The 24560-nt window shown below is 34.3% G+C and overlaps 1 protein-coding gene across 1 annotated transcript in view; it reads left to right on the top strand.

The window, feature by feature from the left end:
• ERC2 (ELKS/RAB6-interacting/CAST family member 2) overlaps positions 1-24560 on the top strand; it is a 311703-nt gene that overhangs the window by 259337 nt on the left and 27806 nt on the right. Inside the window, exon 14 of the mRNA XM_062008749.1 lies at positions 23258-23405. Within this exon, the coding sequence (XP_061864733.1) occupies positions 23258-23405 (148 nt within the window). The remainder of the gene's footprint in view (positions 1-23257; positions 23406-24560) is intronic.

Here is a 24560-nt window from a genome sequence, read left to right as displayed (position 1 = left end):
GATTTTTGTGAGGACAGCCTATCACAGGGACTCTGTTGTCATGCTAAAATGTACAGGAACATTATTTGTCAGAGAGTACTTAGAGATATTATATTATTCTACTCTTGAATTTACAAAATTTTCCTGATGTCTCATGTGCTACTTTTTTATATATGAAATCTGTCTGTCTCTTTACCAGCTGCTTTTACTGTTCTTCTACATATATTTTCTGTCATTATTTGTCTAGATAATTTTTTCTGGGTTTTTTAAATGTTTGTAATTATTGTTCTTCTGGTGTGAAAAAATATTGCCTACAGCACCATGTGGATTCGGGGAGGAATCTGTACTTTCCAATGATCTCCCAACCTCTTTAAAAATTTAAAAGACTTTTTTCATATCAGTCAGGTGGAAGACAAACAGGTAATGTACTTTTTATCAAGGAACAGAATAGAGATATCAAAATGCTGAAAAGATTGATAGTTGCTCTAATCTGCAGATAACATTCTGGTGAACATGAAGAATGTTACAGAATTTTTGTGACCCTTTACCAACTTCTACAACCACAACTAGATGGGGAGTTAAAGGAGGATCTTACAAGTAAGAATCTTGCAATACCTGACCAGAAAAGCACTTAAGCACATACTTAGCTGTAAGTATGTGGGCAGTTCTACAGTCAGTCTGGTTTGCTTGTGAGAAAGCATATGTTTGAATGCTTTAGTGAATAGGAGCAGACTATTCTGTGGCTTTAAGGACTTGACTCTATTAGTAAAGGGAAATAATCTTGAAGGAATTCTGTACACTTGGAGTAAAATCAGTAGTGGTGATTGTAGGTTTTTGATTGGATTTTTCTATATACTTGACTCAAAGAACCATTACAGTTTTGTTACAACTTGTTAAAAAAAAAACCAAACAAACAATTACAGGAATTACAGGTACAAAATTACTTTTGCTAGTTTTAACTAAGTGTTACTGTATGGAAAAAATAGGCAAAACCAAAATTGAGTTGAGTTTTTTCTTTGTTTTTTTAAAGAAAAGTCATGATTATTGTTCTGAAATTCCCACTTATTAAAAAAAAAAAAAAAAATCAGTGTGAATATACTGCTTTGCTTGTATGTGATAACAAACAGATTCTGAATCAATAACATCACAAAATGACCGAAGGAAGTAATGGCAATTCGGTGATTTCTAATTTCTTTCTGTTAAAATTACTGATTCAAAAATGATCATTTGAAGTGGAACTGGCATTAGCCTGACTTTTAAATAGAGATTGCATCTCATCTAGATTTTTTCCTTTTTTACAGTCTGTTATCTGATATTAGAACAGATTATGCAAATACATACTTTGTTAGTGCATTATACATGTTAATTCATCACAAAATAAATATATTTGGAGGAAAGTACTCTATGTAGAGCAAACCTGAAGATCTAGTAAGTTTGGGAACTTAACAGATATTTTTAGCTTGTTTAGCTACATGTAGCTTTTTTCTCAGTAGCAGACAAGGATAAACACGACCCTGCCATCATGTATATCTGTAATATAGCACTTTTATTTTGGAATATTTCACATTGCAGATTAATCAGTTGAATACAGGCTATGGAATTATGGTTTTAACTTACAGCATGATCAGCTTTGAAAAATTAATTTGGGTTCACACTATCTTTTGGGCAAGTATTTGGAGTACAAGAAGTAGAACTGGATGAAGAAAATCCTTCATGTTCTTTTCCATTTGTCCTAATCTTGTTTTTTTTCCTGTTATCAGTACCATTTGTCTGAGTCATGTACCCATTCCCATTGGCTCTAAGCAAAAAGAATTTGATTCACTTTTACTGCTTGCTTAAGTAACAAGACTGGGTGTCTCTTCAACTCACTTTTGCTCTGTGCTTCAGTCTCCTTCCCTTGTAAGTCATTCCATATGTTTATTGTACGTGTCAAATTGTTCAAACTGTTATTTCTAGGTTGTTTTATTTAAGATTTATTTTTAAACTGGCAAATAGAAATTCAATGATCCTGTCTCCGTGTGGACCAGTATTGACACCCTGTGGCTAACTAGATTAAATCACAGATGAGTATTTAATAGGGATATCCTATGGGACATCTCCCAGACTTTATCTACTGCTTGAATACAGTAGTCTCATAGCTGAACCATGTATTAACTGTGCTGCATGTTTCTGCTCTCATTTTCTCAAGGGTATATGTGAAAAGAGTGCAATAATATATTGAATAACAACTGAATTTTATGGCTACTTTTCCTTATCCTGATTCAGTACCTTTTAACTGCTTATATGCTAAAGTAAGAACTCGTTGCCAAGTGTACAAAAGCATTGTGTGATATGTGGTGGAAGTGTCTTTTAAACAGTCATAAAATCAATGTTCTATTCATTGACCATTCCAAACATTCAGTTACAAAATCTTTAAATCTTTTTTATTGCTGTTGTGGACAGACATTTCTCTGGAAATTGTTGCTATATAATTTATTTTATATCTTAATGTCTGTCCTTACATTAAGTGCAGTGCTTCAACCTTGAAACATAGCGGTAAATTCAGAGTAGCACTATTGAATGCAGAGGCTTTAATTGATGGAGTGAGATGTATTTTAAGCACTGATAAAAATTATGTTTTTTAATTGCAAGCATTTGACTTTTGCTATAGGACATCATGTGAAAATATGAAAACTTTTTATTGCATTATATTCATTATTTAACTGTGTAGTGATGACTTAAAATTATATACTACTTGAAGTACTTTTTAATCATTCTTTAAGGAAACTCTGTAAGTGAGGCCAAGGAATAAAGAAAACCTCAGAATAACTTTGTGAAATCAAAGACTGAATTTTTGCCAGTACAGTTAGTGTGTTCATCAAGTAGTCATGAATAGGAAATTACACCCTCTTCAGGTGCTCAAGTAAAATGATAGTTCATATAGCATAACCTTATGGACTGTTTCACATCAGGAAGTGCATTTTTTTTTTTTTTTTCACAAAAGAACACTGCTTAAAGCATTCTCTTCTTCTCTCATACCTGTTCCTCTTTCTTCCCTCTGCCTCAACTCACATTTCCATAGGGAGGACTCTTGTACCAGCTCTCTTATTCTGCCCAGCATAAAGGAAGAATAAGAAGGAATCTTTCAAGTTAGCAGGTGCCAAGCCATTTAAGACTTTGTAGATCAGAACTAACACTTTGAGTTTCACCCAGAAGTTGGCAGACAGCCAGTGCAGGTCATGGAGTGTTGGTGTTAAGATCTCTGTCTAACATATATATGGCTTACTAAATGGATTGCTGCCCTTTGCATTAGCTCAGATTTCCCCTTGCATCAGTGCTAGAGTTGCCTCATGTTGAGCACATTGCAGTAATTAGCCCAAGAGGGCACTATAGATTAAATTCTTACCTAATTTTACACCTTGTACAGTGCCAATCATCTCAGTGTATGTGATATGTAAATCAGAACAGAGTTATGCTATTAGTTGTTGACACTTGGCACCATTTTCAGCTTTTTTTCTATAACTCTTCTAGCTAGAAGCCTTCCCCTCTTCCTTTATTAAATAGCGTATCAACTGTTAACATTTTACTCACTGATGTTACATGACTTATCCATTAAGAATAATTACTATATCTATTAAAACTTCCATGTTTTCCATTTTTATTTTATGATTTAAAGGAATACTAAAAAATTACAATGTATTTTCTTGGGTTAACAGAGAATTTTCGTGGCAACATATTTTTGGATAATAGCTAGTTGAGCCTTTTGTTCTACTTATCTGTCCATGGGTAATTCACTGCACCAGTCTTTGAGGTGAAGTTAATTTAATGTGGTCCATTTTATGTTTCTCCTTTCAGTTTAACTGGACATAAGGCTGGGGAGAAAGTTGCTCCCATGTAGTGGTCCATGGATTGCTGCCATCCCCAAACTATCCTTCCACTTTAAATAACACCATACTCCAAAAGACTCTGTCACTTCAAATTTATGCAACCCGTGCTACTTTTGGTGTTCTAAAGATTTTTCTTACAGTTTTGAGGGAGAACAGGTCTGTCTTGCTAGCTTCCCACCCTATCTCCCTTTAACCTCTGAAATCTCTTTGCCTCGTTTCAAGTTTCACTACATATGCTTTGACCAGCTCTACTTGTTGCCAGTTTTAGACTTTTACATTCCAGTTATTATATTCACTTGGGAATAAAAGCTTGATGTGCTATAAATTTACTTTTCTTTTACAAGAAACAGAATATAGTTCTTTGGAAGTTAATCTATTGTCCCCATTTGTCTGATAACCTTTGGACTGTTTTTTTTTTCTTAAGAAAGTGAGTGAAAACATATTTCAATGTTTTGTAACAGAGTATTTTAGGACAAGAAACCAAAATGTAGGGATTTACTGTATTTTAATATGTTCCTACAGGCAAGGAGACATAGCATGTAGAAATTTTTAGACAAAGGACAACTCATTTAACCAAAACACAATGTGAGTTCTCTTTCTCTTTTAGATTCTTTTTTCCTTTTACAATGGGAAAATGTATTTCTTTTCTCTTGAAGTGTGTTACTTTTCATAATCCACCATAAAACTTGAAAGTGTCAGTCATTTAGATAATTGAAAACACATCATAGAATCATAGAATGGTAGGGAAGACTCATGTAGTTGTTAAATTAACTACTGGGTACATTTAAAGACAAAAAATGTACAGCAAAAATGTTTTGGTTTTTTTCCAAGTCTTTTTTGCTTCTAATTATGCATTTAAAAAAAAAAATACAGTTACTGAGGTTAAAATATTCTCTTCTGTTTAGTCTTTCATCTTGAGTTTTGAGAAGATAAACTACCATGTTTATCATACTTATTTTGACCTTAACCTTTTTTTAATGAAAGATACTTAAAATGTCCCAGCTGGCATATCTCCCACTGTTGTGAAAAGAGAGAAGAAAGAAAACTTTGAGCAGTTCTTCCTGTGTAGTAGTCCTAGCAGGATGAATAAGACCTAATACTGTATTAGGCAGTCAGTAACAGAAATGGAAAATGAGAGATGTATTGATCCAGTTTGATATTAAACCTATGAAGAAGGAGTGTAGAAAAAAAAGTTAGAAAACCATACAAAAGCATTAATGTACACATCTTTTTTAAACTTTTGCTTTGCATCAAGAAATATAAGCTCAACAATCAGAATTATAATCATCTTTACAACTTTTAATGTAAAGTAGTTTGGCTCAGTGTAAGGTTTATCTACCATTAAGTTTGAACTATGATAGTCTCTGTAATTTTAGTGGAATTTACAAAATATGTACCAGTTGGAGATCTGATTTAAGGAGCTTTATGTAAACCTCTATACCTCACCTATAAAAACACACCTAAATTAGAGGTGAGGATTTGCTCTAAGAAGGTGTTCTCATACTGGGATCAAAAGGCATCACTTCACTTAAGTCAGCAAATTCTACTTTGGTGCAAAAGTATCACAGTACAGAAATTCTTTTAAAATCAGTTTATCATTGTATTTTCACAAGTTTGTCCTACATCAAATGTTATGGAGATGAGATCTGTTTGTCTTACAGTCTATATCAGATATCTATATTGAATATTGTCTAAGTAGAATGCCTCTGAATGGAGAATGCCTTGCTCCAGATCACTTCCAGACAAATATGGGAACCAGTGTAAAGCTGCCCAGACAACAGTACTGTTTGATTAATGTCAAAGAAGAGAAATAATTCTGTGCCCTGGGTCTTATTCTTGTGAAGAGCTTTCATTTCTGTTACGTAGTGCTTGAATTATATGCCTTTACTTTTTAGCAGTTGCTGCAACTATAGACGTGTAAATAACACTTTTTACTCTGGAACAAAGGAAGAATCAAGCAGACGTGTTGTGACCTATGAATAAGGTTTAGAATAAGTTGTTGGAACTCCTTAAAGGAATACTTCACCTAAAAGCTGTTAGTCACTAAACACACTAGCTGTGTGTAAAACTTGCATGTGTTGCTGATCATATTATATGCTGAAACAGAATTTTACCTGCATAAAAAGTTCTGTTCTCATCATACTACTTGAAAGTGCTCTTCTTGACAGCATTAAAATTATCCATGCTTTATGGTGAATATGACTGCTAATTAGCACAGTGGAAAGTTTTTGAAAGCTGTAATTATATCTTAGCAAATATATAGCCTTGTGCCTTAATGTGGTATGTTAATGGAACATGGACTTTACTCAATGTGTTCAGAATACCTGCATAATTCTTTTGGATTACTTGAGGTGTCAATATTTCAGGTGTTCAGCTCTAGTATCTCTGCTTTTCTGACATTCTATTTGAAGCCTAAATATGGAAAAAGGTTATAATGTTTTCTCTTAATAGAACTAAAGTACTTTGTGACATGCTTGAAGTTATGTTCAGTCATGTCACTGACATGGAAGAAACTATGACTTCTGTCAGTCTTGTGGCATTAGCCTGCTAAGCAGATTTTAACCTGATATACTACTGTAACAGAGGGCCAAATAGTTCTGGGTAGGAGAGAGATTCAAGACTTCTACCTCAAATAGTTTATTATTCTTATTAAAAAATAATAAAATGTTGATGGAGTGAGATTGGCAAATTTGTAATTTATGAATGATCTGAATTAATTACAGATTAATAGTACAGAAATGATTATATTTTATTAAAAAGGTATCAGGTATTTTTTTTTGTCTAGTATCTTACAAGTAATAATAAAGAAATGAGATATTATTATCTAAAAAGCTTTTACTTGAAAGCTGTCAATGTCTTGGTAACTTGAAAAAAGTTTCTCAGAGTATTAAATAAAGCATATTTAAGCATTAGACGTTTCTTGTCATATATGTAGATATTCTAATTTATTTTTCTCTTTGTGATGCTATTGCATAAGGGATAGATAATGGTAAAATAATGTTTAAAAGCTTGATTCTGGTGACATTATGTAACAGTCACTTTTCAACACAGTTATAGTGTTTCAAATTTGTAAATTTTACATAATAAAAAATAATCAGTCTAGCAAGCTGCAAACTTTTAAAGACTTTAAATCTGCCAAATTATAACCACTTATTTTTGCCTGACATATTTTCAGCTTAGATTCACATAGGGGCTGCCAAACTTGTTTCTTTTCATTACCTGCTCTATGTCTGGCTCGAAGTTTAGATTTTAGAAAATGGAAAAAAGCTGTTTGTGAAATCACGAGGCTCTTGAGCTCTTAGTTTCCTCTTAGTATCAACGTTTATTTATTTAGGTTTGGGCTGGGTTTCAAAAGATTGAAATTGGAAACAGAGAAGGTGACTCTGAATACCATTTATCTGTATGTAAGCGAACATTCAATGTACATTTAATTTAAAAAATTGCTGTTTCCTACAAGAGGGAGATATTTTTCACATTGTTAAAACATTTTTAGAGGTCACTAGGTGGTCATGTCACCAGCAGGGAGTTTTTGTTTGGCAGGCTGCATTAGCAGTTAGTAACAAATGCCTCCCATGATTCTGTGTTCAAAAGGAGTTGCTTTGCAAGTAACAAATACTTACAACCTGAGAACTGAAGTATAAAAAGTAGTGACAGGGGAAAATGTTTGGAAATGTAAAACAGCATCTTTAGTGGCCAAATTGGAGTGCTTAGGGAGTTGAAGATTACATATCTACTTTATACTTGAGCTTGGAGTTTACAGAAGCAATAATATTTTCACTACTGCAGTTGTGAGTCTCATCATTTCTAGTTAGTGAAGAACTGTAAATTTGCAGCTTACAGAAGTCCTTGGTTTAGGATGTAATTAACCTTTTCAGTATAATTGTCATCAGATCCTTCATACTTATTTTAGTTTTTGTTTCCTGATGTGGTATTTACATATTATATGAATGCTCAGAAATATTCTGACTTAATTTTCCACATAAATGAAATGTTTTAAAAAGTAAGAAGAAATGAAACCAAATAACAAATGTGTACAGTAGTTTACAAATGTACACTGTGAGAGAATTGAAGCCATGTTTGAGTGATTATCTTTAATCTCTTAACATATTGTCTTTGATTAAGATACAATATGTAAACATTTGATAGTGTAATTACAATGGAAATATCTGTATTTGGAAATAGTAAAACAGAAAAAGTACTGTGAGTGGGACTAAAAATATTAGTTATGCAATAAAATTAGTTTATAAACAGATGTTTTTAGTAACTGGAGCAGTGATGTCTTCCTTTAAACACAGAGTTCATGTTTTCCCTGATGAATGTAGTGCAGAAATTCCGATTGTTCTGGTGTATAATATAGTACCATATCTTCCCACCATGCAAAAGAAATTTGGGAAGGGCTCTAGAAGATAATGCCCATGGTGATGCTAATCTGAAGCAACTGCTTGAATTTCTTTCATAGGACTGTATTGATTCACACCTAACTTCTGACACTGACATCCATCTTGTTCCATTGCCAAAGTGTCTGCAGTCCCTAGGCTTTATGCAGTCAGATGCTCTTGACAGAAGCTATGTTTTTCGTTTAAGCTGACCATGTCCAGAGCAAGGCCTTCTTTGTAGAAGAGTGTCTATTGTTGGACATATAGCCCGCCTAGTCATTTCACATGAGGTTTACACTCCATGGAGAGTCTGCCAGAGATGGACAGAGCCAGAACCAGGATGAATTGGACACTTGAGGTCTTTTCTTTGGCATCTCAGAATATTTGTTTTTTCAAATAGAGCTTTGGACTTCTCAAGGGGAACCTCTTGTTGATGGACAGTGCTGAAAGTATGGGAACCAAGAATACCTCTAAACTATGGCAGGATGAGATCTGTGTCTAATCCCGTCAACTCACCTTTATATTTAACTTCCATGGAAAGGAAACTCTAGAATATAAAATAGAAGAGAGCTGCTGTGCCCTCTGAACCTGTGACCTTGTAAAAGCCAGGCCTCCAATCTGGATGAGCTGAAGAATAATGTGCGCCAGCTGTGCAGTCTAGATGGAGCATTGGGAACCAAGAGTCTTTGACAAAAAAAGATGCTTGGAAAGGCACTTTAGTCCAATTAATACCACATGGTGACCTTATGAGGACTAGAGTCCTTGGGGTCCCTTTTTGGAATTAGACCTGGACCAAATCTAGCAGCTGGATTTTGTTTACACTAGAGGGTTGCTGTGGTTTAGTTAGCTATACTATTGCTTGTCTGTCTTGAATAGGGAAAGACCAGGCCTGGAATTCTGAATATCTCTATTTTATTATACTCAAAAGACACATTCTGATAATTTTTCTGGGGATTCCTGGCAGGAGCAATATGAAACTTAATCCTTACCTCAAGCTCTATTGTACTAGATTAGTTCATATATGACTATGGTTAGGGCTAGAGAAGATACAGAAGAGTATTATCTCAAGTCTATAGGCCAGTGGTGTATCAAGCCCAGAGAAAAAGGATTTCTATTTCTCATGTGTGAGTGTTACCTGGTTACTCTAAAGCCTGCCAGCAATCTTTCTTATTTCCTGCATTATTATGGACATCCTTCTCAAACAAGAGATGTTGATCTTGGCTGATTCCTGAGAAGTATAGTCATATTTACCTTCGTTATTGTGAGCTATAATCATTCAATTTGTGGAAGCTGTGACTTTGTGTTGGGTAATGTCACAGTTTATTACTGATAAGATTTACTTTGAAAGTTTTCTTGAGAAAACTCTTGAGTAGAGTTTTCTAAGTGTGATCGTCGCTGATTTGGAATAAGCAATATTTACCTGATCCAGGACTTCCATAGCCCCTTGTAGGGTTCTCACCATTTGAATTTCTATGCAAAAGAGATTTGGGGGATATTTTGAATGTTTTTCAAAAACATTTTCCATTAATCATTAGGTTAAAGAAGTTAAAACTTTTTTAAAAAACATGTAGGCTTATATTGTCACTTGTACAGTGTTAAATATTTTTAATCTGATGGCTTTGTATTTGTATGATAAAGAACAGAGTTTGAGTAGTTCACCTTGAAGAAGATAACTAAAAATTCATCTATGAGATACTAGATATTGCTAAATGTTATTTGTTATTTTGGAAGCTAACATACATTTGTCTCTCTCCTCTCCTGTAACAGCTGACATTTCCCTGCTAGAAAAAAGGTATTTTAAAGTTATTAATGCTAGATCCATCTTTAGAAAATGAAAGCCACACCTTTTTAACTAGAAAATTTTGTCAATATCTTTATCATCATGGAGGTGCAGCAGTCATTGACAGTAATTTCTCTGCTGACTTGGAAAATATCATAGTTGCTGAGACTATTCTGTTACTTGAAAAACTAAAGCCTCTCTCAATAATACAAACATATGCTTGGATCCTTTGAGGAATTTAAGCTGTTTCCTGAAAGGAGATAGAGGCACAGTTGAGGTACTGTTTATCTATAAGCTTAGAGAATTGGTCATTTTTAGGTACAGTGTTGAACTTTGGGAACTGTTCTCGACTGATATTAATGGTGCTCTGATTTATTCATTTGACCGTACTATGGCTAACTGATGTTGACTTACCAGCTAACAACATAAGCCTAATGATGAAGTACTACACAGAATAAACTGCACAGATAAACTCTGCCAGGTAGGTTTTATGTTTGTCCAGTTTTTCCATCTATTGTCTATGTATCAGCTGACTATCCAGCTTCCTTGCTTAGTGACAATGCTGTCACAACTGCAGGACACAGAAGAGCTGTTGGTACTGAGGTTAAGTGGAAGTGGCAGCAGTACCTGCTAAGAAAGGAGGCAGGTGGCAGCAGCCCAGAGTTGTGAATGAAAGGAATAAGGTGGATCACTCATTGGGGTGTTACTGCTTAAGAGGTTTTCCTCTATGAAAAGATTGTCAACTGTAGGATATGTTCAGATGGAAGGACTTAAAAAATTGCTATCAGCATTCTAAGTCCAAGAAAACTTCACTGGCTAACAGCATAGGATATAATTATAACCTATACTAGTTATTCTGCATGTTGAAAAACCTGAGGAAATATCTATTAGTGCTTCTTCCTTGTATTGCATTATGCACGTGTCTTACACAATGTACTGATTACAGAGTGGAACAAATAATTTTCTCTATTATATGAGTGATTGAGACAGTGACTTCTTAGAAAACAAGAAATTATTTTGGAAATATTGTCGACATACGTGAAATTATGTTACCATACACTACACTGATTTACTTTTCACCCAGGTAGTCAGCACTGATACGTTAAGTTCCTTGTTCTTCAGCTCTCTTGCTTCAAGCTAGTCAGCTTCCTGTAAATGTGAACTGAATATGTCAGCCTTTATAAACATCATATGCACTCTGTTCCTCCCAAACAATTGTAGCTGTTAGCAATTGTTCATTACAAAGTAACTTCCACTAGTGTTCAGAAGCATGGAAGTAATTTGGGGAGAAATATATTTTGTTCTTTTGTACTTAAATAGTATGACTCTCTACCTTAAAGATAACTGAAGTCAACCTTAGCTTATGGAATCACGAGCAATATTCACATAGTATAGTTTCTAAATGAGCAGAACAGCCAAAACAATTATGCCTTTGCCAGGTTTTTAATACTTAAATGTAGTTTTTAATGTTTTAAGTATTGTATTCATTAGATTTTTACACAGTGTTTCCTACTTTTAAAAACACATCGGTTCTTTATTAACCAAAGCATTGGTTTCTGTTAAAGTACAATAATAGCCTATACGTGTATCTCTTTTTGGAAGGATTAAGGCAGACATAGATGAGCTTTCTTGGCACCTGATACTGATCTGATCTTTTTTGGTTTTTTTAATCTTCCATTCCGTAAAGAATAATGTTGCATTTTCTCAGCATCTTTTTTGGCAATTTTTTTTCATTTTCTTATTTGAGAAAATATAATTCTAGACAACTAACATGGTTCTCATATGCTTTAAAATAATTTCTGGAATACTGCAGATCTTTGTTGTATTTTGAGAGTGTGCATTTTCTTTTGTCTTTAACAGAGAGCATTCAGAGCATAGCTACTTGCAGAGTTGAGTTGTACTAATTAAATTATTCCTTTTTTGCAAAACATTAAAAAAAAAAATCTACACTCACTTTTTTGATCTAGACTTTCATTTGGTTAGTTCTGGCTTCTTTGAACTATTGAGATGCTATTATTTCCTACCACCTGTACAGAATCTGCTCTGTGCAAAACTTAACAGCTGTTGTCTCATTTCTCATAGCAATGACACTTACTTCTACTAGCATTCCTCCGTCTAGTGGCAGCTCATCTTAAAATGAATTGTATTATTTGAGTCACAAGGCCACCCAGATAGCAATTTAAGAGAGCATTTTCCATAGCAACTACTTCTTAGACTCTGTCACGATTCTTTCCAGATGTGCTATTGATTCAGGTAATGTTCAAAACTCTACCTAGAAACAGTTTCCTATTGTCTCAGATTCTAGAGCTCATCCAAGGTTAGAGTAAGTGTACAATTTTTGTGCATAGTTTAAAAAAATATCTAATCAACCATAGACATGCAGAGTCCCCAGAAACGGACCTCTGTTTGATTCTAAGCAAACTTTTTGAATGGGCTGGTTATTATTTTTCTAAAAGCACTATTGATTTTTTGTTACACTTACTGAATGAGACTTAGGTTTTGAAGGTATTTATGGTTTTTGACTGCAGGAGTTTAGCAATCTTTATTAATTTTAAAGTTCTTGCAAACATACTTCTAGAGCTATCCCTGGGGAAACCTGATTGTATGCATTTTCTATCTGAACTGTACTTTCTAGTTTTCAGTGTTGAAGCTTGCATTGCGTTTTGGTTTTTTGGATTTTTTTTTTTAACTTGAGTTTAAATTTGGTGGGACAGAACTTGTGATCACTGTTGAATGTCAGATTTGAAAAAGAAAATGCAAAATTATTTGCATTCTGCATGATGCTTCTATGATGTGCTTCTATTTTTCCACTGTAACATTTTTTTAAACTATGAAATTTATGCCTGTGTTAAAATTCAGGTGTACTATAATATCTTCACATCCTCTTTGCCAAGTATTTTGAAGTTGTATTTTTGAAGGTTTTTTTTTTTAATTGATGGCATTTCAGATTACTTTTCTGTGTTTTCGAGTAACTACTTTTCCTGTGTTTTCTGCCTTAAAAAAAGACTTTGCACACTGAATTCAACATGCTTTTTTTTCCTAACAGAAAAGTAATTTATATCCTCCTAATTAATGAAATGCAGAAAGGAAGGGAACTGTCAGGCCTTGCAAATCTTGCAGATGCAATGAGATGAGAGGGAAACGTTGCCAATTTCTGTAGTTTCAAACTAGAAAGAATGAGAAGGAAAATGCTTCACTCCTCATTAAGAAGAAAAGATTTAGACTATATACAATACCACTATACACAGTCCTGTTACTCCACCATTTTGAAGATTAGAGCAGTGCATTTATTGACAGCATATATGTGTCTAACTGATGAGCAAACTCAGCTGTGTGCCACCTGGATGGATCTCAGATCCTGTGGTTGACGGAGACGTGACTGAATAACTGCACACATAAATGTCTGGAAGTGTAATGTCTTGTGACAGGGCCAAATCTTGGTCATAGTTTTGGTCCCTAAGCATAAGTATTCCTCAGAGTTGAGGAAAGGCTAGGAATATCTCATCAGAACTTTAAAGACCTATTTATAACTTCCCGATTGCAGACATGCTCCTTGTCCAGCTTAACTTGGTGACTTTTAAATGGCAGCAAACTGCCCAGTTCCCACTGATTCCTCAGAAATACTGTCTGTCCTTCACAATTCCTGCTTCTAATCTAGGTGTCTGCAGGCTGCTGGTTCCCAGCTCCCTTCTGGGACATCTTTCTGTGTCCACTTTGCAGACTGGGTAGTATTGACAGAAAATGTATTAATATCCCATTCACCAGAAGACTGACTTAAGTCAGTTATTTTTAATGTATACCTAAGAATACTCAACTGGAACAGATACCTTCTGACATGCAGTTAGTTCTTATCTACGTTGACAGCAAAGAAGCAACAGCTTGGTTGACCTATGCAACTAATAGTAAGTGCTATATGGCTTTTTATTTCTCATTCACTTATTTTAATAATAGAAAAAATATAATCAAGCAACTTATCAGTAATTAATGTAGTCCTCTGGAATAAGTAATTTTATCATTCTGTTTTGTAGTAAAATTTTAACTAAATCAACTTAAAAGCAGACTTTTCCTTCACCCTCAGTAGAAGACCTTCAGTTTTAGAATCAATAGAGAACTAGTTCTGTTAGTCTGGTACAAAATGTAAGAAGTTGTCAGGACTAAACATGCTACAATTTATGTCTTAAGATGTCCAACTACTGTTATTTCTATTATGATGACTCATTGCCATTCAGATATGTCTTGTTGGACACTGTACCTTCTCACTGATACAGTTCAGTGATATACCTCTTTCTGCTAGCTTGAGAAAGGCAATATGAATTGTCTTCACTGTGAGTCGTGTATTATTTTGGTTCTCTAAGTCTGTACATATGACTTTTTAAAAATGCTTCCTTAGTCTGAAACAGATGTTGAAACAGTTAACTCACCAAAGATCAATGAGCAAAAGTCTTTCTGCAAAGCTGAATCATATGATGGTCTTCATGCTTCTGGCAGTGCATGTGAGTAGGTTTATTAGCAGGGAAGTCATATAATTAAATAATATCGTGTGATATTTTATCTCTTTTATTCCCAATTTTTTAAGATACCAATTAGAGAAATACTTATGTGCTGTTGTCAAATTCCCTCTTTTCCCTCTTTATAAAATATCTCGTACCTACTTTAGGCTTTCATTGTCTTTATTGATACTTTTTTATTTTTTTAAAGCTGAAAGAAAGTCACACTCTTTTTGTAGTAGTATAATAATCTCCTTTGTGAAAAAGGCCACTTAGGATATGTTGTCACTTCAAAATTAAGAAAAGAATACAATTAAAAAAATTTTATGTCTTTTGAAAATTCTATCTCTGCGTCTCAGTTTTATATATCTTTAACCCAAATAAATTGTAACTCTTAATTGGAATTTTTTTTCCGAGCTTAAACATTTATTTGGCAGTTCAAAAATGTTACCAAGAACAATATTCTAGACATCAAACCATTCATCCTGCAAAGTACTTTTATCTTTGTCTTCTATAAACACAAAAAGCGATGTTGAAGGATAAGGAGGCTGACAATGACAGATTACCTAGAGTTTTGTTTTCCTGTTTAACTTAGGTGGACCCTGTTCAGTGCTATGTTCTGCTGTAACACAATCCCATGTGTTCAGATGCCATTGTTCTTGTTCTCAGCAGTCTCCATTTCTGCACTGCGTTATGGTATGGCATAAAACAGGCAGAGGTATTTTAACCAAGCGTTGGTTGTATTCCTATGGAGAATTGTACAAAGCCAAATGAGCAATAAGAGTAAATTCTAGAAAATAGCTGGAAAATCCAGAAATAATTGTTATTTGACTTCTTCAGCTGGGTTTTTCAGCACTGTGAATTCTATTTTTTAATCTACATTCTCACACATTCTCAAGCTTATTATGTCTACTTAGGTGTGAGCAATGCTGCTGATTTGAATGAAATGACAATGCAGTGATTATTGAAGCATGATCTATGAAACTATGATGTAATTGCTTTCACAGATGAATATGTTCTGAGAGGGTCTGTTTTACTTATCTGTCATTTCTAAAACATAAATCATCAAGATATCCGAACTGCAATGTTATAGGTCTTGAAAAAGTTCAAAGACTTTAAAGGGCATTTGAGTGCCTACTTTTTACTTGAAAATTAGCACCAAAAGATGAGCATGAAGTTCCTTCTTTGCCTTTTAAAATTCATCTCTGAACTTGTACCTTTATATGGAGTGATTTTTGTTTTCTTACCAGAAGACCTCCATGCACATTCCAAGTTGCTGTCAAGGAGGAAAAACAAGATATTAAAATTGCCCATCAAAAGAGAAAGCAATTTCTATTACTGGGGGATGTAAGGAGAGGTGTGGTTATGAAAATATTGAAACACAAGGAAGATGGATGGAACTGTGGCTCTAAGGAGGTGAACTGGAATAAAAGGACAAATGGATAAGCTGCATTTTAAATAAATTCCTCCATGATTATTTAGAATCAGATTATCTCTGCTCTTTCCATTTACTCTAATAGTCCACATTAAGGGCTGCTGATTTTTCCTGTTTTTCTTTGATTCTAACCTAATGAAAATATCCATGAAATACATGTGTAATATAGAGACTATTTCTTGTCTGGTTTATACTGTGTGCGATTTGATGCTTCCTCCTCACACCTGCTTCCAGCAGAAAGCTTGATCAGATGGTAAATTCAAGGTTTCAGTACTCAGATAATATGAAGAAAAGTGTTTGGTGAATTGGGCTGGTGGACTGGGGTGTGTAAGAGCAGACCTCTTTGTATTTCTGTCCCATAGTTAATGAAGCAGTCTTCTCTGCTTCTTGATGTGTTTGGACTGTGGAATGTCAGGAGTTCTCTATGCTTGCTGCAAGTGCAGCAGGCCAACCTGAAGTGCTATTTCATGCTGTTTTCTCTTCTGAAAGTATTTCAAAAGGTATTGTTCTTAGAAAATATTGCAAAACAATTGTTCATTTAAAAGAAATAAGCTACAATTGGTAAGATAAATTTGCTGTCGGAATCAGGCATACAATTTTAGGATAATCATCTAAAGTCAATAGTGACTAAATTTACAAGTCTGTGTCGCACAACTAGCTTAAACTTGTAACTGTTGTTGAAAATACAACTTTTAAATTTCATGATTGTGATCAGTATGTCTTGTTTTTAAATAAAAAGCTTTAAAATACCAATAATATTCTGGAGTTTATTTTCTAAGATGCATGCACATCCATAATGGATTAACAGCATGTTTTAACAAACCATTTATTTGCTTTAGGAGTGACAGAGAGAAGCTGTTCCAAACAGTATCTCTCATCACCGTCTATCTCTAGTCACCTCCTACTGAACTTAAGGTTGAATAGTGAGGGTCATGAGGGAAAGAAAACAATAATTAAAGGGGAAAAGTTGATTGAGTTGGGTTTTTTTCACCTTCAGTATGATTAGCATGTAAAAAGCTGTGAGTATTCTACTGTATATTGTTGGTTCAGACATTTCTGACTGGATTTAACTTGAATCGTGGCTATTTAAGTTGTGTTTCTATGTTTTGTGAAGAATGACTTAAGCAGTAAAGGCAATAAAAGTTCTCGTTAGAAAGTCTAGCTTCTATAAATCTTAATCTTGGAATTCTGTTAGATTACAGTTGGACAGTTTCTAAGAACTCACCTCACCTCCCAAAAGGTGTCATGAGTTCTTTTAATAAAGGTTAGAAAATTATTCTTAGACTAACAGAGGTGGGGAGTGTTTACAGAGTTCACTTCTAAATTGACTGTGATAAGTGACAATGCAATGTATTATGATTAGAGGTTTCTTTAAGAGTCTTTAAGAAGGTTAACTGCAAGGCAGCTCTCAAAAGAAAGCATTTGTCTTAGTGGTCATCCTTCAGACTTTTATACTACTGAGAATTTTTTGTGAGTGGTTAGGACCATTTTTTGTGTTTTATTAGCTGTATCTTGAATACCTCCTACAACCTGAATGACAGTTAAGGGTTATTAAATCTCTTCTTAGTACATTTTTTTATCCACAGTTAATCTTGACTAAATATATGCTAGTGAACACCTTTTTTTTTTTTCTTAGTTGTTCTCCATATTTGTTAATTATTCCATTTGACATTTGTTTAGGCTGCAGTTTGATAAAATACTGTATACAATGTAATTGTTCAGTTTGGCATTCAACAAGAGTCTTTCATGGATTTATTTCTTGCATTATCTTATCTTCCCTTCTAGTATGCTAAAGCTTCCTTTTCATATTAAGTAATTTTTTTGCTGCAAGACAGACACTTTCACAAATGCATACTTGATGTCTGTATTGCTCGAGATCTAGGAGATGATGTTTTTCAGGTGGTCGGTTACATTTCTAATTGAGTTGCTCTCGTATTACATTTTTTCTCCAATCTTATTATTTAATTGAAATTGTTCTTTAACAATATTTCTAGTGACTTCACTAAAATATTTACATTATTTTATATTTTTTTTTTGTCTGAAAGCCATGTTTATTATCAGGTTATTAGTTGATAGGTCTCTGAGGAAAGGCATCTCTGTATTTCATTATGCCTATGCAGTATAAAATCATTCTTATCTGTAATTGCTGTCATGGGAATTCTCACAGAGATCATTATTGTTCTTTCTTACTATAGATGTACAAGCCTAAATGTAGAAGGTCTTTTCTTCCAGTTGTAGGAAGGCTAGCAAGAATATTGCACAGAATCACAGAATGGTAGGGACTGGAAGGAACCTCTAGAGATCATTTAGTCCAACCACTTGCTAAAGCAGATTAACCAAGATCAGGTCACACACAAACATGTCCAGGTAACGTTTGAAAACCTCTTAAGAAGGAGACTCCACACTCTCCCTGGGCAGCATGTGCCAAGGCTCCCTAACCTTAACACCAAGGAAGTTTTTTCTCCTGTTCCAATGGCACTTCCTGTGTTCCAGCTTGTGCCTGTTACCCCTTGTCCTGTTACTGGACAGTACAGATATTTATGAAGTCCCCTCTCAGTCTTCTCCAGGCTAAACAGCCTCAAGTGTTGCAATGTTTCCTCATAATAGAGATGCTTCCCCTAAATCCTCTAATGCTTCAATGTCCCTAAACATCCCCCCTCCACTGAACTCTCAGTAGAAGAACTCTATCACTCTTAAACTGTGGAGCCCAGAGCTGGATACAGTACTCCAGATATGGCCTTACTAGGACAGAATAGAGGGGAAGAACCATTCTACACCTGCTGCCCACACTTTTCTTAATGCATCTCAGGATGCCATTGGTCTTCCTGGCCACAAGGGCACATTGCTGGCTTATATTGATTTTGCTGTCAACCAGAACTCCCAGTTACCTCTCTAGGGAGATGATCTCCAGCAAGTCAACCAAGACATTAATTCCAAGGTCTATTGTCTTAAAGGAGACACAAAGTAAAACAGCTTTAAAACATGTAATCATTGAATCACTAGGTTAGTGGTAAGGTCATGTCTTGCAGCAAGATCAACTATACCCAGGTCATTTCTAACAGATATTTGCCTAAATTGTTCAAGAAGACTTCCACTGGTAGTGACTATCTTTCCCTAGCAATTTCTTCTGGTTTTCAATTGCTATTCATACTTAGCATTAGATCAGCATTAGATCTTGGCTAGATATTAGGAGGAAAAAAAACACAACTTCTCCTGCAATTTATGTACATTATTTCTCGTTCTTTATGCCATGGATATGGAAAACAATGTTTTGTTTGACATATTGTTTAATGTTCTTATTATTGTGTTTCCACTCATAGAGTATTTATTGTATTTTTTTTCCAATGTTCTCTTCTCAGTTGCTTCTCTGATTGCTTTTGTTGCTCTCTCTTGAACAGTCTCAACATTTTTCACAAAGAATTATATCCAAAATGGATTCACTGTTTCAACTAAGTTCTTTCTGAAGTCATGCAGATCAAAAGGATCACTTCTGTCTTGCAATCTGTTTCTGTTTATACTTCACAGTATGATGTTTGCCTTATTCACAACAGATCATTAATATGGAGCTCCTCCTTAGTTTTCTAGACAGCGTCTTTGGTTTGTGAAGACATTTTTATTCCTGTCTTCATGGCACTTGGAGATCCTCCAAGTCTCAAGTCTCATTGAAATGTAGTAAGTAGATTTTCTAGTCCATCATCTGTGCAGTTAATAAAAACATTAAAGAGAGTGGAATCCTGCATAGTTTTGGGTAGAATACCAATTGCATAAATAAATTAATTCCTGCCTATTAGGAAGGGACTGTTCCTTTTGTCTTTTCTTTCATATTTTAGTATGAAGAGATGTTAAGTATAATAAGCTTTTTGTGCAAATTTCTTGGTACTTCTCACTGCAATCATTAATACCTTGAGCCCTGATCTTGCAGCTGCAATGTTCTCATCAGGTGACTGTTACATTCATTGTCTTTGTTTTAATGAGACTAGCTGTAAGTATTAGGTTGTTGTCAAGTAGAATGCAGTCAGACTTTGACAAGGGAGAAGTTTATTTTCTGACTTTTGCTTTTACAGGGAAAATTCTCACTCTCCTCCTTGAAATGAGCAACAATATTATAGTGGAAGATATATAGGTAGGGAATCCTAGGCATTAGTTTATGTGTTAAATGAAAATGTACAGAATTACCACCAATGTGGAGCAAATGATGTTAGATTTAATAGACATTTTATTAATTTGAGTGTTTACCTAATTTTACGGTAATTTACTGAGAGTGATTTTTCTTCGTGTTAAAAGTACAACTCTGGTATTTATATAACAGATTAGTTTGCCAAAAAAGAGAGGAAAAACTGCTAATAGCAAAAAGGATTACTCTTTATAAATATTACTGTTAAAGAATGTAATTTAATTCAGTGCTCCAATAAATTATTTTTAAATGTATTTTATTACCATCATTTATTAAACAACAAGGAGACATTTTGGCTGCAAATAATGACATCTCTACAGAACTGTATTTGGATAGTAATTTTTTTTCCTGACATGGTAGATAATTAGGAATTATAAATTATGCTTACACTCTTCAGCATGCTAGTTGGAGAGTCTATCAGACTGTGTGTTGTTCTTGGTGCCAGTTCAGGTCTTGATTTTCAAAAATTCTTGCACAGAAACACATGATGAGTTTCAGTTTCTAGTAGTAAAACGGAAGTGTATTACTCACTTGAGAGATTTAAACAAAGATCTTGCCACCTGTTCCCTGTTTTGAATGAAGTTTACTTCATGTTTATAAGTGAGAAAGTCATTATTATCAGCTGTTACACTGGTATCTTAGCTTTGTTCCTAATGATCAGATAATCTCATTTCAAGTGTTTCCTGCAAGATGGTGATATTAAATCTTAGCAGGGTCACTGAGTACCTACAATAAATTGCTTCTGTTCATCAGATTTTGTTATTCCATAGGCAACTTGAAATATATTGACAAGATAGTACAACCGTTTTCACAGTCGTGGGTAGTGTATGGTATGTAATAAATGAGAAATGATAATGTAGATCTCCTATTCTGTCCCCACAGCCCTCTTCATAATGCTTGTATCTCTTCACTTACCATGCCAGCATGAGCAAGGTATTTTTCAATCTCGATCTCCCAGGGGCTTAGTGGAGAAACTGTTACTCTGGTAATGTGCTAGACCATGCAACAGTGAGGGAGGTTGCTCTGATTTCTTTATACATACATCTTTATTTTGTACTCTGTAAAATAATAATAAAAAATGCTGAATCTCTCTGTCTTCCCTCTGTATTGAAGTAGTCAATAGTTAATAAGAATGTAAACAACCAACGTACATCATTTGATGGAACATACAGTCCTGCCCTGCTGAACTCTTTATTCAGATTATCCATGATAATATACCAACACACTCCAGGAGTATGTCTGTGGGGATAGATGCAAGCTTGCTCTGCCTACACTGCAGACTGTATAAGAGCCAGTTCCAGCCTGGAAGCCATCAGCATGTTGTGTGGCACTATGCCCAAGCTAAAATACCTTGTCTTTTAGATAAATGAAGCTTTACAGCTTCTGAACTGAAGCTGACTCACATTTGGGCAGCTTCAAAAGCACTGGCAATGTGAGTTTGCATTCAGCTGCCCATCTGTGTATATGTATTCATCATTCTACATTGCTGTGGAAGGACTTCAATAGAAATTCCTGTCTTCATCCTTGTATTCTTCTGCAGTCATTTCCCAACATTTGTAGGTTTAAGGCCTCACAATTCTCCTTACATTTACTATAAAGATAAGAATTTTTAAAATATATTGACAATGATTTTTGTGAGTCAAATTCAAACTTGTATATGTGTTATGGGTTTGATTCCAATCTTAGAGCATCTCAGTGAAGCATTATGGATATGTGACTGTAGTATATTTTTTCTTTAATAGCTGTTATTTAAAATAATTAATAACTTTCATTCAAATTAAGATTCTTGGAGACATATGGCGTCCTCTTTTAAACGTTTAATTGTGATTAGAATGAAGAACACAGAATAATAAATGAGATTATTTAAGTATATGAATAAAATGCAACTGTTTATCCAAAATTGATCCATGTCTCTTAACTTGGAGAGTAAAATAAATGGGTTGTTTTTCTTTGACTCCATCAGAAATATTGTCCTATAAATATTTACATTAATGCACTAGGAACTTTGAAATAAAAGTGAAATAGCTTTCTTGACATTTTTTCTGGCAAGCAAAAGAATTCCAATACTTCTACCTCACCTTGACTGTACGAAGTTCATGAGCCATATTCTTACATTTATTAGGAGTTGGAACCTAAGGTTAATTTATGACTGATTTATCCACATTTATTTTTTGATGATTGATTTTGTATTGTTCTGGAAAAAGGCATAGGCAATAACATACTCTCTTCTAAAAGCCATTAAGTATTATATGCTTTTTCTTGGCTGATAAGTCATAGTTTGTCATTGAATGCATTGCAGAAGATGCATATATTTCTGCTTAGTAAAATAAGAGAGAGATTATGGCCTTGCCAATATGAGCATTTTAGAGAATAAAAATAATAAGATACCTCAAGATCTGTGTTTCCAGCTGCATATTCTAAAAATTACCTTTGTCATATGTCCTTACCAACTATTCATGATATACCTCTACTAACTTCTTTGCAATTATGTATGTTCCTGAGTTTTGTGCATTTCTGTTTGCTTGATAATGATTGGGAAATCAACAGTACAAAGGAAAAGATACCTCTTCAACAAGTAGATCAAGGAACTTCTTTTCTAGATGTTGCATTTTACTTCTAGAATTATAGTTTTGTGGTCATACAATGAATAATAATAAATCCATAAGAAAACATTTAAGTAAATATGAGGAAGATGTCCAGAGATTTCTGTAGTGAGATCTCTAAGGTACCAAATGAAAAAGGTAATATAAAAATGTTTTATCTGTATCATTTTGGTTTTTGCTGTTCTATCTGCATGCTTTGAATAATTCACAACAAACTTATGTAGGATATTCTAGAATATGGAAAAGTGAATTAAAAAATATAAATACCAAGGAATTTTAAAAACAATATTTTTCACAGACAATGATATTGTTAGATATCATATTGTAGGAAAATAGGCTGAGATAAATGTCTTATGGAAAAGTTAAATAGTAAAATAACTATTTTGACTAATCAGTTTATTTCATTATTTGATTAGACTTGACTGTTTGCCAATTAAGGAGTGTTCAGAATGTAGTTGATTGTTCTAGTGGTAAAAAGAAACATCTCACGTAGTATGATGCAGTAGTGTATGTTCTGTTTTAATGAGAATATAACAACTTTTGTTTTATTTTATCAGACAGGAAGCTTTACTTGCTGCAATTAGTGAAAAAGATGCAAACATTGCCTTGCTTGAACTGTCTGCGTCAAAGAAAAAGAAGACTCAAGACGAAGTAATGGCTCTTAAACGAGAGAAGGACAGATTAGTACATCAGTTAAAACAACAGGTGGGGAGCCATTCATTCTCATACTTTCACAACAACAGAAAATTGGCATTATTTTCATGTGTAATATTTTGTTTTAACCTCATTGAAAGTCTTCAAGCCAGATCTGACATGTTACAGCACTTACAGGAGGTGTTCACTGTAAGTGTTTATTGTTTCTCTATGATTGTTAAGTATGTAGCTGCACATTTGCTTGGCTTATATTATATGCAGCCAATACACTTTTCCCTCCTCAAATAGCTTCCAACCTCCGTTATTGTGTGTGACAGAGGAAATCAGATACTCTGCCGTAAAGCAAGATCTGTCTATTCTGATGATGCCTTCTAATCTTCTCTCCAGTTATTTACTTATCTGTTGTAAAATTCTGTGTTTTCAGAAAGTTTCAGGCTTTCTTAGACGTTATCTGGATATTGCGATTATCCTTAGAATAAATTCTCAAATGAGTGAATATCAACCTGTCTTGAACAGTGTAAGTTATTAGAGGTTTTAGTGAAAACATGAAAAAAAAAGTTACAAAGTCTAGAAACAGATTGTGTCATAAGCAAATTGAATTTATGTTCTGCTTTTTAATGAGTAAAATAACCATACTAGGCAGAGTACCTAAGCCTCTTCTCTAATTAAAATATTTAAAACTCTGCATATTTTGTACTGGCTACTTCCTGTAATTTTTAAAAGGTAATAGTCATAGCTAGAAGAGGAACTGCAGGCAAGAGAACAGTGTTCAAATAATCTAGACACTGAAGACCTGTGCTGTGTGTCATTTATATTGTTAAACACTTTTCCTCTTTCCAGTGAAAAAAATAAGAAAGATGTTTTCAGGCCATTTCTGGAAGATGTATATTTAATGTTTTCATTTGTGGGACACTACTGAATTCTGTCACTTGAGGAGGAGAATACCATAAGCAAAACCATTCTGATCTGCTTAGCCTGGCAAAGTAAGCACTCTGCTGTCAGGCAGTGTACCACTTTACAAATGAGCATGCCATGTTAATAATGCTTAGGATGGACTACATACTCAATGTTATGATTCTTTATTCTGCATCAGGCATTACATACTGTAGAACTCCATGCACTCAATAACAGAAAGTTAAGAAAAACCCTTTGCTGCTATACTTAATTCCCAATAGCTCTGACCTCATGCATCTAGCTTTTCCCCAC

Source organism: Colius striatus, chromosome 15 (genome assembly GCF_028858725.1).
Source record: "Colius striatus isolate bColStr4 chromosome 15, bColStr4.1.hap1, whole genome shotgun sequence".
Taxonomy (NCBI): Eukaryota; Metazoa; Chordata; class Aves; order Coliiformes; family Coliidae; genus Colius; species Colius striatus.
The sequence above is the reverse complement of the archived record's forward strand: the minus strand, read 5'-3'. Positions and strand labels throughout refer to the sequence as shown.